The 18224-nt window shown below is 37.5% G+C and overlaps 2 protein-coding genes across 2 annotated transcripts; one reads left to right on the top strand and one right to left on the bottom strand.

The window, feature by feature from the left end:
• Window positions 1–863: 863 nt before the first annotated feature.
• On the top strand, window positions 864–11834 carry LOC116262530 (uncharacterized). The gene is made up of 8 exons (XM_031641983.2): window positions 864–1263; window positions 1343–1483; window positions 3839–4066; window positions 7368–7575; window positions 8913–9049; window positions 9700–9780; window positions 10810–10876; window positions 11098–11834. The coding sequence occupies exons 1-8, from the start codon at window positions 941–943 to the stop codon at window positions 11419–11421; spliced, it is 1509 nt and encodes a 502-aa protein (XP_031497843.1). The 5' UTR covers window positions 864–940; the 3' UTR covers window positions 11422–11834.
• A 1229-nt stretch (window positions 11835–13063) lies between these two features.
• Window positions 13064–18006, bottom strand: LOC116263323 (ubiquitin carboxyl-terminal hydrolase 3-like). Its single transcript, XM_031643014.2, has 6 exons — window positions 17303–18006; window positions 16282–16398; window positions 14801–14899; window positions 14515–14700; window positions 14235–14416; window positions 13064–13709 (listed from the first exon to the last, which is right to left on the bottom strand). The coding sequence occupies exons 1-6, from the start codon at window positions 17423–17425 to the stop codon at window positions 13310–13312; spliced, it is 1107 nt and encodes a 368-aa protein (XP_031498874.1). The 5' UTR covers window positions 17426–18006; the 3' UTR covers window positions 13064–13309.
• Between the last annotated feature and the right edge of the window lie 218 nt (window positions 18007–18224).

Genomic DNA, 18224 nt, shown 5'->3' with positions numbered 1-18224 from the left:
AGTTCTTGAAACAACAGGGAAGAAAACAATTAAAGTGTGGGCGGTTGAGCGTCCAGCCCACATTTTTAATATGGAGTGATCATTCAAATTCAGATTTAAGAAAAGATATTCGATCGGATTCAGATGCAGTTTTGGATTGGATTTATTTTTAGACAAATATCCTCTGCTGAAAATTGACAAAATTTGGTTCAAAATTTGGATTTGGATTGAATTCGGATTGTACAATAATCGGTGGCTAGTGTGGACAAAGAGGGGTGCCTTTCACACTCTCCTTATTAGCCCATAATATGCAAGTTGGACGCCACTTGCAGCGGCCTCTAATAGAGGCAGGAAAACCCTGTGCTACTTATGGACCATGAATAGATAAATTTACGATTTTTTTGTTAATGTTACTTAGCTCGCGTTTTTATCTTTTGACCCGTCCGAAAGCGTTTTACAATATTGCGTTTTACTTTTACGGTGAATTAGTTTGTAAACTTTATCACATAGATTATTATTCTTAGCAGTAGTGACAAGATCCATTATTTTTTTTTCTCGAGTCACAAGGTCAAGCTTGGTGTGGGCATTTTGAATAATCACACTGTGATGTTGAAAGCTTCTAATGAAATTTTCCATGTGCTGGTGCGGGCCAGTGTGGGTAGTGGCCCACACATCTCCACTGATATTTAATTAGTGGCCCAAAAATGTTATACTTGATTAATGGCTGGCAGCAAACATATGAGTCGCACTAAGAATTTTCGAAACATGGGTGACCATTCCGATATTATGCTGAAAATGTTGGACTATGATATTCTCCTGCTTCGCGATGAATCCCATGATCGCCAGTTCGAAGGTTCTCAGAATCTCAGGTAGAGCGCGCGCGTGCGCGCGCCAGAGAGAGAGAGAGGGAGGGAGGGAGAGGGGAGGGGCTCCGGAAGCCCTAAATTTCCGGTTGCCGGAGATGGAGTCGCCGTTATTTCGGTTCGATGGAGCATCCGATCACATAAAGCATGAACCCCGCGAGAACGGCGTCATTCTCCGGCACGTCTCTGGCGAGAACGGCTGCTGTGTCGGCAGAGAACGCTCGGATCCCGAGGAACTGGCGTTCCCGTGTCGTTCTACCTCTGCCGCCTCCCCTTCAGGATTTGGATTATCGAAAGAATGGGTATGGTTGGAGAGGTGCGCTTATGCGTCGATGAAGGGATTCGCCATTGGTGCAGGCCTCAAAGGAGGCTTAGCCGCGTTCTCGATCCTTGCCCGTATTAAGAGGCGATCGTCTTCAAGGTGAGAACTAAGTTGCGAGAAAAATTTTCTCTTTCAACCTTGTGTTTTTCTCATGTTTTGGCTTATTTTTTCTGTTCAGGAAGAGTGTCTCTATGTCGGATCGGGACAGCGTGGTGATTGCCCTGAAAGAGACCTTGCGTTATGGGCTTTTCCTCGGGACTTTTGCGGGCACATTTGTTTCTGTAGACGAGTTCATTGCTGCTTTTGGAGGGGCTGATAGGTGCGCTAATTTTATCTGTCTTCTTCCACAACCCCTCTTCTATTTCCCGTCCCCCCTCTCTCCATCTCTCTCCTATTTTCTGGCCTACATGCTGCGTTTTGTTAAAGGTAATGGAGAGCAAGTCATGTATATGTTTTTCATGGTATTCGTCTTGACAACACTTGATTGGCCAGGTGTTTTTGTGCCGTTAATATCATGTTATATCAGAAATGTAAAGATGACTGTATATCAGAAAAGAAGATGCTATCATGGAAAAAAATCCAAACTGTTTGAGGTAAGCAACTAAGCATGATTAGAAGAACGACCACTTATATTTCACATGCATATCAGCATATGAAAGAAGCTTCAGCAACTTATAGAGGAAGAAGGTGCAAATGCATTAGCTGATATACAATCTTGAAGGAGGTTCAATAATTTTATAATGAGATAAAAGTTAAAACAGAGTAGTCAAATGAAGCTTGAAAAGAAGAATGTCACAAGAGTTTTGGTTCGAAAAAGTGTGAAATTTCAATATCTCAACTTGGTAGAATGTTGCCTAAGTTTATACAGAAAAATTAAATGGTATTCTATGTCACACAAGTGTGGGGTGCAGATGCAGCATTTTTCAGGAAGAACATAGGTGCAAGTGCACACATACATATATATATATATATATATATATGTCCACGAACAATAATACTAAGCAATTAAGAACTAACGAACTGTGATTTTATCAATGAGACAATAAAAAAGAAAGCAATTTGTTGCCGCATCTTCACCTGCACCTGCACCCAAATCATGTCAACTTGTGTGGACCACCTTTTTGAAGAGTCCATATGACTTAGATGACAGTCTAACACGTGTATTTGGTTATGTGAAGCAGGGACAGTGTAAACATTTAGCAGTCTAAACTAAAACCAAAAGTAACCAGATAAATGCTACATCAGAGACTAAAGAAACATCATAATCTCATGAATAGCAACCGAGATGACACATTTTATAATTTATACTATGATTTTCTAAAGTGAAGCTAAGGAGATCTCATCAACAATAACTACTAACATACTCATTGATTGTATGTCATAGTTGCCAAAATAGTAAACCTTCTGATCTTTAAGACTAGCATGCTCATACATTTATATCATAGTTTCCAAATAGTAAACCTTCTGATCTTTAAATGAATGAGTAACAATCACGTATTCCCTGAGAACAACAACATACTGCTTTGAACCTCTAAGAACTGGGAAAATATTGGGAAATGTCTAAGAGCACACACAAAAAGTGAAAAAGAGACTTTTGGACCTGGTTCTTTCTTTCTTTTATTTTTTTTTCTACTTTTATCCAGTGTTGTACGCATTTTACAATATGGGGCCATATTGTACGATACATACTATCGCTTTTTAAATTAATGATACGATACACCACCACCTATATCACAAACAGGTGGTGTATTGTATATGTATCACATGTTTCGTGCGATACACAACCTGTATCGGACGATACAGGGTGATACACCTTGTATCACACAATACATGTCTATTATTAAAAATATGGAGTTAAAACCACCCTTTTTCAAACCTTTTTTTTTGAACATATCTAATAGTTGAAGGAGGGGGAAATTGTGGCAATTTTCAAAAGGAATAATCAGTTTCACCATGAAATAGTCAATTTGAGGGCAGATTTATGCATGGATGATTGATTTTTGTTTAGACAAAGAGGGTTTATATCTTCTACGAAAGATGAAAACGACAATGAGATGATAAAGATTATGAATGAAGCTGTTTTCATTTGTTATTTGCATTAACATTGAACAATTTGGTCTTGTGATGTGATGTATAGTGTACGCAAAACGTGGTTTTTAATGTGTCATGGATCTTATGACTTACTTATGAGTTATTATGTAGATCATCTTATAAATTATGTTTCTTGATGTCTTAGATCATGTTGTGTTACTATATGATATTATGATCACTTATTAATGTTTGTGAAGTAACTTCATACCTATAATAAGCGTGCCATTATGTATAACATATTTTTTCAATTTAAAAAACATAGTTTTTATTTTTCTTGACTTATCTGATTTTTCTCTATTTTTTCTATTTTTTTAAATTAAAAAAATAAATTTACGATACACGTACGATACATTACGATACTTTATGATACAATGTAACTATTGCCTGGACTGATACGGCTTACGATATTCTTTTGACAACATTGCTTTTATGATTTTATCTTTTTTCTATATTGTTTTCTCTTACCAGCTTTCTGTCTTGATGTTGCTTTGAATGAAACAGTGGAAAAGATGTGAAGATGGCCCCTCTTCTAGTTTTATCATATCCAATTTGTAACCAACAGGCCTTTTCCTTTTGTTCTCAGGACTGCAGGATGGAGAGCACTGGTAGCTGGAGGAGTTGCTGGGCCTTCAATGCTTTTGACTGGTCTGGATTCTCAGCACACCAGTTTGGCTATATATATTTTAATGCGAGCTGCAGTCCTGGCATCACGTTGTGGAATAAAGAGTGAGAAATTTGGGCGTATTTGTAGACCACTGGCATGGGCACATGGTGACATATTTCTTATGTGCCTTTCCTCTTCACAGATACTGTATGTATACTTTTTCTGGATGCAAAATTGTCTGTTAGTCAGATGATTCTTTTTCTGCACTGTTTGTAACTTGTAAGTGATACTAACTTAAGCCCATGTAGGTCATAGTAACTTCAGTTGTGTGTGATTGTGCACTTGAATCCAATGCAATCTAGTCCACTACTCTCGCATGAATGTTTTTTTTTGGAAAAGTAACTGCAAGGGAAGCATCTTGGAATTGGTTAGTGAAAGTTGAAAATATGCTCCTTTTTTATGCACAGATATGTTAGCCATAAGGTTTAGAGAACCTGAACTATTGAAAAAAAGAACATGGTTTATGTGTTCACTCTTAGGCTTTCTAAACATAATGATTGCATATGTGTGGTCAGTTTCATGAAAAAACAATCATGGCTAAGATGTCTGCTTGGACACATGGAAGTGTACATGATAATCACCCTCTTTTTATATGTGTGGGGTGCAGGTTCAGGCTTAGTTGTTAAGGCATGGACTACTGCACGCCTAGGCATCGCCTAGGCATGAGTCCACACCCGTCACCTACGTCCATCACTGAGGCGACAGGTGTTAGACTGGCACGTAGGCTGGACTAGGCGCTAGCACCCCTAGTCCATGGCAAGGTGAAAAGTCACCTTCCCTTCAAATTAAGTCCTCAACTTTCATTATACACTGTTATACCATATATACTTATGTTATACACTGTTATACCATATATACTTATATTATATGCAGTTATATTATATAATTTCTGTTCTTTAAGTACAGTTTGCTGTATGTTAATTACATATTCTATATCAACTCATCAAGTAGAAGTTCCAGCCATATCTTAAGTACATATTCTATAAAACCAATGAATTTCTTTATATATCTTATTTGTTCTAAAACATATTTTGTGGAACCTATGGCAGCCTTCTTACTTACCCATGTTAAAACCTAGGTTTATGGTAGAAAGACCACCAGTTTCTCTTGTTTAGTGCATGTCTAACAATCAGAGAATACATGCAAATCTCACTGCAACTTGAATACAGATTTATTTTCTCAATTGTGAGGGTGTTTTGTGTGTTATATGTATACTATATGTACAATCTGTTGTAAACTTGTAATGTACATTATATGTACTGATTTGATATGATTTTTGTTTGAAACGATTCAAATGAAATAGTCTATAACTGAAATAGCCGATAAGAAATGCAATCATTGTGTCCAGTATGTAAACAAGAATGACGTATTCTCTTTTGTGTATCAAACTAAGGCATCAGCTAGAACAGAACAGCACAGTTTTCCAGTATGTGACAAGTTGGAAATGTACTGTTAATCTGTATGTAAACAAGAACAGAACAGTTTTTCATGTTTTACTTTTTGGCGTTACTTACCTTTGTATAATAATTCAATTAGAACAGAACAGAAGTACAGAACAGGACAGTTTTTCAAGTTTTACTTAGAATAGAAGCTTATAGTTCAGTCAGTGAGTACATAATTTTATTATGTAATGGTTAACATAACTAAAAAAACCAAAAAAAAGGTCGCCTTTTTTTGCTTAGGCATGCTTAGTCCTGCCTAGGCGCCTTGACAACTAAGGGTTCAGGTGGGGCATTTATCAAAAACTTGGGTAACACATGGAAATACACACAAACACACACACACACACACACACACACACACACACACACACACACACACACACACACACACACATATATATATATATATATATAGAGGAATTGAAATCAGGCGGCTGCTGTATGTGGCGGAATTGTTTTTTTTTTTTTCTTTTTTTTTTTTATGTTGTTGAAAACTGTCACAAAAGGTGCATTGGTGACGGGCTGACAACAGTTGCGTGACTATGGTTTTTAGCAACTGAATGCACCTTTTGTAATGGTTTTTAGCAGCATAAAATAAAAACCATCTGACCAACAATTTATGATGGAGCAACTGTTCATGATGTGTTTTACCAACAACTCATGGTGCTTTTAGTGATAGATTTTTAATTTTATCATCATATATATATATAGGGGAGTTTTGTGCTGCCATGTGATGGATGTTACCAGATGACTAAAATTAAAAATTGATCACTAAAAAACAATTGTCACATGAGCATTAACAACAAATTATGGTGGAGCAACTGTTCATGATGTGTTTTACCAACAATTCATGGTGCGTTTAGTGATAGATTTTTAATTTTATCATCCAACAACGAAATCATAAAATTTTCCTATATATATATAAATGAAAATTGAAATCATCCATCTATCCATGTGGCTGGATTTTTTTTATTTATTTTGTGTTGCTAAAAAACAATGCAACAAGTGCATGGAATTGCTAAAAGCTGTGGCCAAATAATTGCCATCGTCAATACACCTTTTGCGACATGTTTTATGGACAAGAAAAAATCCATCCTGACCTGGTTCATTTCAATTCCTATATATATATATATATATATATATATATATATATATATGAAGTCAATGTTGGCAGATGTTGTTGGATGACTAAACGTTAAAAATTTATCGATAAAAGGACTACAAATCATCACTAAAGCTACCATGAAACTTCGCCGCATCATAAATTGTCACTAATGCTGTGGTGACTGTTTTTCAGCAATAAATATTTAAATTTTAGCCATGCATTGACAGCCGGCATATATATGTAATATTTATATATCCCATAGGGAAGACTAGAATAACCATTATAATTATGGTATTTAAGAATTAAGAAACAACAAAATAGCAACAATAGTTAAAAAAGAATAGCAAATTGAAATCTAAATTCAAGTTGACAGTGAAGCAATCCTGTTATGCATATTATAGTCAAACATAGATAAGTAATTTGTTGAAATCTCTCTCTCTCCCTCTGTGTGTGTTCCTACACACAACTCCTGTTGCTACAACAGAGAGAGAGAGAGAGAGAGAGAGAGAGAGAATGTACTGGTTGCCAGTGGACATCGCTGTGTGTGTGTGTGTGTGTGATGTGTAAATCAGTTCTTGTAACTTGTATATGGTCCCAATTGAGGGTGTACCTTGGGTTGCTGTCTCTCTACAACTGGGATAAGGCCAAGCTTGTGATTTGATTGGTGAAATATCATCTTTCTTCAGAAAAGCATGTTTTTCTTTTTAAAAGATGCAAAGAAAGTATAAACATAATGAACTCTCTTACCTGTTAAACAAGTTCTCTTTTAGGTGACGAAAGCATGACCTAATATTCTCCATGGGCATGTCTGTCTTGTCCAACTATTGAAAAATAACTAATTTTTTGATGAGACAAACATGGTAGGTTCAAATGAGACAATGATCACTAAAATATTCTGCAGGTCTGCATATATTCTGAAGCAGGAGAGCTTGCCATCCTCATATAGGTCCTTTCTGAACAAGCATGGTGGGAAGGATCCTATTCTTTTGCAAGGTGTGAAAGCGATTGCAAGTGGCAAGGCATTGGAAAATTTGGAAAAAATTGAAGATTATTATAAGTCCATTGGTCTAAATATAAAACTGGATCCTGACATGAAAGTGCCATGCTCGGTATAATTTTTTTTTTCCAATTTGTTATAATCTTTGCTGGCGAGTGATTTTGATTTTGCGTAGATGCCTTGGACTTGTTATCTCTTCTCTCTTGTCATATTTTTTATTCATTTGGATACTGATTCTGTTCACTTTAAATATCCCTTACCAAATTGTTTGCAATAATGAAAACCACATCCAATGAGTACAACTATTATCTAGGTTTAGGGAGGACAAGAAATATGCTTCATAAGAGCAGCAATACAAGGGTGTCTGTTCAATTATGAAAAGGATAAATCTATACTTTTAGCAAGATTGACCTAATCATTTCTGAATGGTACTTCATGTAGATTGTTGAGTGAGTGGCATAGAAAGGCCCTGTTTTCCATGCATTTAGGGGATCAATGTGTGTGCTTGGGGAAACTGACGTTATGCTCCTTCTGTCCTAATATTGTCACTGTAATGCAGTCAAAACATTTTTTAACAATTTAGATGGTTTTCTGCTGTCAATTCATAAGACACGACTATTTCTTCTGTTTATGTATTAAGCCCTTTGCTTTTTGCTAATCATGTCCAGCAGTACATCACTGTGGCTCCCACATTGTGTTGTCAGTTGATAAATTCTTATGAGTAAAAATTAATTAGGTAGTGAGAAACAAAATCCCTTAATTTGGTTGAAAATACTGCAAAAGGTTAAAGTTGATATCATATCATGCATAAACATGCTTTTGAGCCTCACTTTTCTTGTATCCATGAACATGTTCATCTTGATTGTTAACTATGCCTCAGGCTATACAAGTCGTGATGATCATTGCTCACCTCACTTTTTTTGTATCCATGAACATGTTCATCTTGATTGTTAACTATGCCTCAGGCTATACAAGTCGTGATGATCATTGCTCACCATACTCATTATCCTTGATTGGTCCATCTGTTCTGTTTTTGATTTTTGCCAGCTTTATTGTTGTCTGATTTACTCAGAGAGTATGTACAGTTAAGTACTAGATGTCAATAAAGTGGGCTATATTGGAACTTCATCTGCATTACTTTGCAAATATCTGTTTGTTTCTAAGTTTGTTCTTTGTTTTGGTTGAGATGTCACTGTTTAACAACCTTACGTGCCTCAAGAATGTGGATATATAAGCCTAAAGACCAACTCATTAGTGTTGATATCTTGGTTAGCCAATTTCTAGCCATTCCTTGAGTTCCTTGTAAGCTGATCATTTGCATTTTGTAATGCAGCTGAGGATGCACATAATCACAAGGTCTTTTACACATATCATGTGCCATCATAATGTGATGTATTTTTCTTGTAATAATGTTTTTCAGACATTAATGCTGTTGGTGTGCGCTTTCAGATTGTGCATGGGAATCAGTCATGTGCTGCTCATACAATCACTTTCTTACTTCAGGCTTATGGAAGGGCATTGCCAGTTTATATCCCCGTCTATTTGATTCCTGCACTGATAGTCCATAGGCAAGGGTTGTTGAGAAGGTATTAGTTGCTTGTGGAAAATGGTCCCTTGTTCTGTGTCCTGTTGTAAGAGATCCTGTCGAAATGCTTAAGTGAAAGGAGTGACTCCTGCTGATTCAGAGTTATACAACAAAAATCCATGTACACAATGCCATGCAACTCATTTACCAGTGGTGTTATTAGTGAAATTACTCAAATATTCAACAATCAACTGGCAAGGGCTGGTTATAGATGTTGCTCAAAACTTCCCAGATTTGCTGGAATCTTTGGCATCAATCTGGTGGTTAACATATCATGCATTTGTAAATGTAGGTTTGGCACAAGAAATTCATATTTTTTTGTTGATTATATATATTGCTTCTTGTATTTTATTAATTTTTTGTTCTTGGAAAATGGATCACAAGTTGCTATTTGTCTGTGGAACATCTGCCTTTTCTTTGGAAAAGAAAATGTCAAACAAGTTGGAGCTGCATAAGCTGACCATGTTATGGTTTTAGGACTTCTTCAGAGTTAGAGAAGTTAAAAAAATCTGTGTTAATCATAGTTTGATCATGAATTCATGACATGATAATGAGAACTGTTTTATTTCTTGTGTTAAAATGTCATTTGAGAGTGGGGCAATAAATATTTGATGCGATGTGGGCATTAATCCATTTGACAATTCAATGCAGGCCCTACAGTCTCATTGGGAAGAGCATTCTGGGCATTGCACGGTCCAGTTTGTTTCTTTCTGCATATTGTGCATCAGCTTGGTAAGTTTTTTATCCCGATACAAGATTAACTTCCATTTTCTTATGGTCATAAATTCTTTATTTCTTTTCATTCACTAGATATAGTGTTAGAAGTTGTGGACAGAAATGGATTGCTGGTTGCTCTACCTCCAGAGCAATAATTGCACGTTTTGTACATCAATGGTGTAATATGATATGGTGTGTTGTTGTTTGGACTGAATATACTTGTGCTTGTTCTTAGCAATATGGTTGAGGTGTATTGGCTATTGTACGATTCCATTTTGAGAAAATACTGGTCCAGTTATTTTTTCCCCTCTTGGGAATAGGTTGACCAGGTGGAATTACAGAAGACAACCAGGAGAGGTAAGCCTAAAGTCATTGATCTGGTCTAGTTTTAATAAAGCAAATGTCCTTTCCTCTTGTAATTCGGAAAAGGTCACATTGAAAGGTTGAAGCTCGCAGGCCTAAATCACTTTGGTTAGGCATGTACCCTAACACTAATACCCTGTGAGTATCAAGCAAGATTGTGTAAGTGTGCTGCTTAGTGTACCATATTTTGGAGAGTCTTTCTTGGTATATCTGAGACTCTGAGTCAATTTTGGGGAAATAAATCCCTTGATATCTGGTGTGGGGTTGTTCTCTTCCTGCCTACATATTGGCTATCTGAAGTTCTGAACAGAAAGTGGCAGCTGAAAATAGAACTGGGACCTTTGACGATGATGCTCTTGTCCTCAAACAGATCTACTCGACATACAAATTGTGTCAAATTGAGATGACCTGAGTTGGATTTTGCCTGATTAATATCACTTCGTCTCAGCACCTGCTTTAATTTTTTCTTACTAATATTTTCATTTTTATGGTGAACTTTGCTGTAGGAGAATATGCCTTTTATCGCTTTACATCTTGCAGGCTATGTAGTTTAAGTACTGAATGTTACCAGTGTGAACTAGATAAAAACTCTGTTAGATGTTTATTACAAAAGAAAGAATGACATATTTCTTCAGAACGTGATGTAACTCTGACATTTTTATTTCCCTTTTGGCATTTTAGGACATGGACATGCCTACTTTTCAGAATTTTCAAGAGGTGTAATATTCCAATGGTTGCTATTGGAACGGTAAAAAACAAATCATCTATGTTATTTCATCTGTTTAACTTTACATTTTGTTTTTACTTTGATCTTCATGTGTTTGTATTCACTGGTTATTCAAGTTGATAGTTGCCTATTTCTTTCTCAAGTTCTGTGTTCAACTGAATGAATTTTAAGGAAGTGAATGTTCTCTTTTTGTGGCCTTAGCACTGAATTCTGCTTGTGCTCTCTTTTGGTGCTTTGGGCAGTTCCCTCCAGGCTTGGCTTTGTTAATAGAGAAGAAGAGTAGGCGGATGGAGATATCTCTCTACTGCTTTGCAAGGGCAATCGAAAGCTTCTTCACATGGATGTCCGATATTGGCTTGGTCCCACCATCTAAGGAAATTGGCAGGGCAGATGTTGTTTTATTTAGCCTATCAACTGCCATCATAATGCATTGTTATGCACAAGAACGAGAGGTTTTCCGCTCAAAGTACCTGAATGTACTTGATTGGGTTTTTGGGATCCCCTCAACATGCAAAAAGGATACTCAGGTGGATGCAAACGAGAATAAGAAATCTCTAACTGTTTGAGCTGCATTTATAGATCCTGGTTTCTGATATAAATGGACAAACGCATGCCATATTGACTGCTCCCTTGAAAGAATTGAAGTGCTGATCTCTAGCTCGGGTGTTTTTCGTTGGCTTGAGGGATCAGTAACATCATTTAGTGTTGTAACCATTTTTTCTGGTAGTATGACAATCAACTACCTGATGTAAGAGTAGCAACAAATTGGAGGTTTCAACCAAGGATTAGTCACAGGGTATACGATCTTATGGATGACTATTTTTTGTCTGATGTATTAGAAAAGAGTATAATGTACGATATTCAATGTTATTATCTTCCTTCAACATTATTTTACTCAAGAATATGTTGTGGTGATACATCTCTTAGGTCCCCTATAGTCTATATTTTAATCAATGAAAATTGTATTCGGCGTTTTTATCGTGTGGTCATATTTTTGTGGCCTTCATGTAATTTGCTTGTCGTGCCTTGGTGCTCTCTTTCCCTTTCCAGGTTCATATGATGTATTGTCAAAACGAAAGGACTGTATTGCTGTAAAGCCTTTTCGTTTGATCAAGCTGCTAGCTTAGAATAAGAATAGACATTCCGCAGTTCACCTCATTTGGTGTTGAAGGGTAGCAAGCTCAAGAGAACCTTATAGAAAAACAATCGCGGTTGGTAGTTTAGATTCTAGAGGGATCGTGCACTTTGACGCCGTGTTCTAATGACTAATGAGCATGCTTTGAAAATGAAGGGACTGACTTGGAAAACATGCAAATGTCCGACAATGCAGTTTGCTGCGGATGAACGTGTGAAACTATAGCTTCATCCATGCTCATGGCCGAAATCTCTTGCACGCCTACAAATGGTGTAGGCATTTTGTTCGTCATGGCCAACATCCAATTTAGAATGATACCATACTTCTTTTGAATGACAAATATTTTTTTATATAACCTGTATCGGGTATCCATCTATTTCTTCTTTGATGAGCTCATTTACCATAGAAATTACTGCACTAAAGGACTTTCCTAGAGACCACCTAGGTTTTGGCTGAAATCCATTTTTGATTTTTTCGTAATCTATTGAGCACTAGGTCCGTATAGAGTTCCTGCCTTCTGAATATACCTTTTGGAAACGAAGCCTATGGGCATAACTTAGTAGTCAAACTCGTTTTCGGAATTTACTGTGTTTTAATTTTAATATTTGTTAATGTTTTATGACCATTAAAGCTCTCTCTCTCTCTCTCTCTCTCTCTCTCTCTCTCTCCCCCTTATTGCCCGTAGTGCAAAAATCGCTGCTTGTACAATAGCTTCATTTGCCGCTACATTCTAACGATTTTTTGTGAGCTTGATCGGATGAAAGACACGCTCCGCTTCTTCCGCAACATAGCCATATTGGGTGTTCGGAAAGGGGCATTTTGGGCCCATATCATATCGGCCAAATATGAGCCCATACGCAACGACATTGACGACTTCCGCTTTGGCACTGGGCTTGGATTTTTGCTTTGCAGCTGATAGTTTTAGTACATTTTCGAAGAAGACAATGGCAGGATCTGAGCTCCAGTTTATGAAGCCACAGAATAGAGCAGAGCTTCAATCTGCATGCTTCGACGTTACATATATTTTCCTCCAAGCATTAGATACCATTCTTGCATGCTCTCAGAAAAACATGGCAACTACAAAAGCATTATTTGATATTCAGAGCAATGAAGCAACTACATTTTCATTAAATACAAACACATATGAACTGTCAAAACCACCATTTACACTCATTGTCCAACGTGCAAAGGACCGCGTGCTTCCACCATCGTCTGTACACAGGAATCTGCAAACACCTCCACATCTCACAGAGATCCTCTGAGACGACTTTCAAAATGGGGAAAGAGAAAAAACGAGAAGATCCCCAGGAATCTTTGCATTACTTCCTGGAGTCTAAGCTCTCGTAAAACAGGATATATCCATGATCTGTGTTGCTAGAGTACTCCTGTGCTGATCCGAAAAATGTCTGAACAGCTGACTCATCTATCATCTCCACATTTTCGTCATCAAAGAAAAGCCAATGATTGTGGCTCTTCACCAAGCTGACATAGTGACCATGATTAGGGCCACTACCAACATGAACAACAACAGCAAACAAAGAATACTCGGAATCTGAATCATCCATGGTGTTACTGAGCTTCAACTCCAAAGGGAAAACAACTCTATATGATAGTTTTTTGTAGCGACCGAGCTGTTCAATGTACTTGAAGCGTTTCAAATGAATGACGAGGATATGAGGAGGCTTCTTTATCTTCATCCTCTTCTGTGCTTCCTGCAAGCTGCAGAACATGGTAATTCTGGTTAAGAAAAAACAAAAGATCTCACAAGAAAAAAAAAGCAACCAAAAGTAAAATACTGCCATATGAGGAGGTATCATTTTGAAGCATACAGTAACTAAAATACTGCTAGCTAAGAAGATACTTTTTCGAGGCATATAGTTACTTTCCTAATCATAAAATACTAGGACGGAACCTAACATTTTCAATTCAATGTCTCGCAGAATTCATGGTTGTTTTGCAAGCGTCAAATATAAAATGTATCAGAGAGGTACTGAAACACCAAAAGGGTACTGCCTTTCAGGTTTATGCCAATGTAAACTGGAAGGTACACCAACACACATGCACAAAATAGACAATGTGATAAACATAAAGCTCCCCAGGAACTACCAAGAGTTCTAACTTCTAAAATAAAAGCGAATGTTTGTGAGAGAGCGATCCATCAAACTGAGAAAGAATGAATCCATAATTTAGCTCCAATTATCAATCCTATGGAAATAATAGAGATAATGATGAAAGAAATTGAACCTGCAACATTTATCACAAAAAAATTTATCCTCGGCATTGAGTGTCTCTGTAGAACTAAAATTTTTAAGACAACTGGTGATGGAACTGTTCTGCTCGATATCTAGGCTCAAATCTAGAAAAGTCTCCTCCCTGGCTGTGACTGTTTCACACCTGAGGCATCTAGTTTCATTGGTGAGGATTCCCTGAAAAAAAAAATGATGCAGCACCAACCAGTCAGTGGAAGAAACAATCATTGGTCACGACATAATACAGCATCAGCCTGCCAAGCAAGAAAGAATACCTGAAAATTTTTGTGAACCCAAGTCGCCAGGGGCTCCTTCTGGGTTCCATTTGCTTGAAGGGTGTGCTTTCCATTTGCAGTTTCTAATGGTGATGAAGCCTCTGGAGACTCTTGTGCAGCAAGTAACTCTTTCTCAAGGATATCAGCAAGCTCATTTAATAGGAAATTCAAGAATTCATGTGCATCCTGCACCAACAGGTGGAAAAACTTGATTGATCTTTCCAGGAAGGGTGAGGAAATCATGCAGCAAATTTGTCGGTGCACCTGTACCTGATGGCATCCATACCTGATGCATGCAACTGCGGAAAAGCTCATTCTGTTTCTTCACTCTTTGCACAAAACGCTTTGGAGCAATAACACCAGTTTTCTTTTTCTGAGAGCTTATCTGCATAAAATGAAAGAACCGATATTTGGCACTAGCATAAGAGAGTACATAAAATAAATAAAAGCACTAATAATACATTTCAATAAACAAATAAGGTAAACCATATTTTTGGCATAAAAGATAGCATATAAAGTGCAGATATAAAATTCACATGATACAATTGTAGAATCCATTTTAAGAAAAAAATCCTCTGGAAGAGACCTATCACATCCCATAGATAGCACTTTGAAAATGAAGTTCCTTGCAATAACATTGACATTCCACTAGATTGCATATGTGCAGGTTTTGAATTACATACTAGCATCACCCAGCCTTATCTTTCTTTACCTCAACAGCAAGATCACACACCTAAAGATGGTCCAATTTATCAGGATTAATTCTAGCCAGTTGCGATTTTTGAACCAAGTCTACACCTGGATTTTATTCAATTACAAGGCTGTCCTGTAATTTGGATATGCACGAGAGCTTACAATTGTACACAATTGTACCCAGTACAAAAGTTGGCTCTGTGTTCCTCCGCAATGGGTACCTGACCCAGAGGACTACAAATCCAAGCAATAATGTACATTTATAATGAGGGATAGGCAGACTGAAAGAGTTTACTCAGAGTAAAAGGGACAACTGGATACTGTAGAAATCTCAAAAGTTGAAAATGCTTTAGAGAGATGAGAGCAGCCAGTTTGAATACTTCAAGAAGAAAGTCGGTCCTTTTGCATTTTTATTTCTTCCAATGTGGGTACTGGTGGATGTGATGGCTAAATTTTAACAATGTCCATCTTTTCTTGTTTGCCTTAATAAAATACAAACTACTACATTACACAAAAAAACTTATAAACTTAGGATGACTACAAAGAGTTGGATGCTGATACTGCACAATAATTCAGAGTCTCAGGCTGCTGATATAAGAAAGAACTTTCACAATGAAAATAACCCCAAGATACATCACTCCAAGCAATCTCAGTTACAAAAAGGCAGCCTCGCATCAATCTTACACCATTGATTTTAAGAGCCATAAATGATGACAGCATTCAAAATCCAAACTGATAGACAGCTCCAAATATAGCTAATGTCAGCTGCAATTCCAAAGGACCTTACCTAGTCTCATTTAGTAACATCCACATTTTCAAAACATGGATTTAAAAAATGTCATTTTGAATTGCCCATCATGCAGAAAGCCCGGCGGAATCTTTAGGTTTAAGCCAAGTGAGTATGATGATTTCTGTGCTAATCCTTAAACAAGATCTTCCTCTTGATAAATATAGAGATACAGATGCACACTCACATACATACAAAAGCAAAGCTAGCAGTCAGCTTAAGTAAAGAAGGAGAAAAAAAAATAGTTTTGAACATCAAATACAACTACCATTCCACCAGATCTGTACCTGTGTAAATAGATCTGCCAAGCATGTTAGCAGATTCTCCTCTGCATCTCCCGAATTATTGTTGTTAGCATAGTATTCTAACAATTGTTCACGGAATGGAACACAGAAATAAAGTGCCTGCATAAAGGAACTAAGTTGAGCTATTTATTGCTATATGATACATGGGTAAAGAAAACAACACAATTATTGCAAAAGCACAACCAAAATGCAAATTATAGCCCATGTAATATCTTCAAGAAAGACGAGAAACCACCAACAACCAAAAGTTTACATCCTGAAGCGTAACAGAAGCAACGGTGTTCATTGTCATGAAGCACTTGGAGAAGGAAACTATCAACCAGCAAATGCATGGCCACAAGTAAATTGCACCATAAAAATCCCTGCTGAATATAAATCTACTGCAGTGAATCAACTGCCAATGACTTGTGGAATTTACTCAATCTTATCCTACTTAGCCTCCACAAGGAGAGATAAAAAAATCTCCTCATGAAGTTTGAACAGTTTAAATGTCATTGGACTGGAACAATTTCAAACTCTACTCGAAAGATCATTAGGGACCAAAAAACGACACACCACGTGGAGAAAAGGAAAAGTTTCAATCTTGTTATTTCCAGTAACAACAGTAACGTGGATTTTCCCTATCTTCTTGGCAAGGAAATACCAACACCCTTATTTGCTCTTCATTTTGTCCAACAATTCAATACATAATTCATACATCTCAGATAGGAAGCAAGCATGCGTCAATTGAAACGCGAGCACCAGTGAGACTGCAAAAACGAATGGAAGCAACAATGTAGGGGGTTCCGTGAAATCCCACCAATGGAAATGAGTAAAAGTTATTATAAGAATCCCAATTTCAACAGACGCCCATCATGATCCTTAGCAACTACAAATATGCCAAAAAATATTGGTCATTCCACGATGAAGGCAACGGGAGAGTTATCAAGCTATCTCAGAAGGCGAGGCAATAAATCAACAGCGATTCGGGTTCAAGAACGAAGGACGGGCCGAAGAAAATAACCTGCAGGACGCTGTTGCAGTAACAAGTATTCCCGAAATTTTCGAGGCCGAAGTACCGCTCCCCTTCTGGAAACTGGTCGCCCAAAGCCTTCTCTAGCTTCGAACCTGCGACCCCCATGACCATCAAAGGAGAAGCTATACGCCTTTCTTGGATGCAAGAGACCCCTCTCCTCTCTGGCTCTCCCTTGGTCGCCCACCTAATTCTGCTGCTTCTTCATGAACACACTCTCTCTCCCCCTCTCTCTCTTTTCCTGTGATTAACAAAGAATCAAAGCCGAAGGCAGTTCAAGAAAAAATGGGAACTCTTTCCTTTCATACGCGAAGAATGGTGGCTCTGAAAGCAATCTGCCCTTCATAGAAATAAGATTGCCGGTTGACCATCGAACGAAGGGACACGAATTTGCTTCCTGGGTTTTGTCTGATGACATATGACAGCTCTGCGGCATGCCGCCCGCCATACAAAAAGGGAAGGTGCTATTTATATTACATAGCCACACGCATCACATCAGAAAGAAATCAGAGATTCAACTCATGTTGATCGTTGTTTCATCTTTCGAGGAACCAACCGGTTGAATCATGTACGAAGACAAGCAATTTCGTTTATGTGGAGTGCAAGACTTTGCTTTGATCAGATTATATCGTTTATTGGGGGATGGTGGTATCTAGGATATTCTTAACAAAATACCCAAATCTAGTTTTGGGATGGAAACTCTTTAACGTTGGAAGGATGTGGATAGGGATGCTTGAGGTTGATAATGGCCAGATTGGCATTTATGACCCGCGTTGTTAGTGTTTTTCTCATTTTAGAGAAAATGAAGAGTCTTTACATCAGCTAAATAGATGGACAATCAGAATTATAGCATTCAGTTCACTTTGAATGTAATTAGGATGAACTGAGAGTACCCCCCACAGTCTGAATGAGA

This window comes from Nymphaea colorata, chromosome 10 (assembly GCF_008831285.2).
Source record: "Nymphaea colorata isolate Beijing-Zhang1983 chromosome 10, ASM883128v2, whole genome shotgun sequence".
In the NCBI taxonomy this organism is placed as follows: domain Eukaryota; kingdom Viridiplantae; phylum Streptophyta; class Magnoliopsida; order Nymphaeales; family Nymphaeaceae; genus Nymphaea; species Nymphaea colorata.
Note: the sequence above shows the minus strand (reverse complement) of the source record. Positions and strands in the feature narration are given on the sequence as shown.

What these genes read in the sequence shown, in the direction of transcription:
- LOC116262530 (XM_031641983.2), top strand. Translation starts at nt 941, where the DNA reads ATGGAGTCGCCGTTATTTCGGTTCGATGGAGCATCCGATCACATAAAG. An exon ending in AAGAGGCGATCGTCTTCAAG is followed by an intron (nt 1,264 to 1,342) that starts GTGAGAACTAAG and finishes TTTTCTGTTCAG; the next exon opens with GAAGAGTGTCTCTATGTCGG. An exon ending in GCTTTTGGAGGGGCTGATAG is followed by an intron (nt 1,484 to 3,838) that starts GTGCGCTAATTT and finishes TTTTGTTCTCAG; the next exon opens with GACTGCAGGATGGAGAGCAC.
- LOC116263323 (XM_031643014.2), bottom strand. Translation starts at nt 17,425, where the DNA reads ATGGTCATGGGGGTCGCAGGTTCGAAGCTAGAGAAGGCTTTGGGCGAC. An exon ending in TCCGCAGTTGCATGCATCAG is followed by an intron (nt 14,701 to 14,800) that starts GTATGGATGCCA and finishes CTGTTGGTGCAG; the next exon opens with GATGCACATGAATTCTTGAA. An exon ending in TTTTGTGATAAATGTTGCAG is followed by an intron (nt 13,710 to 14,234) that starts GTTCAATTTCTT and finishes CATGTTCTGCAG; the next exon opens with CTTGCAGGAAGCACAGAAGA.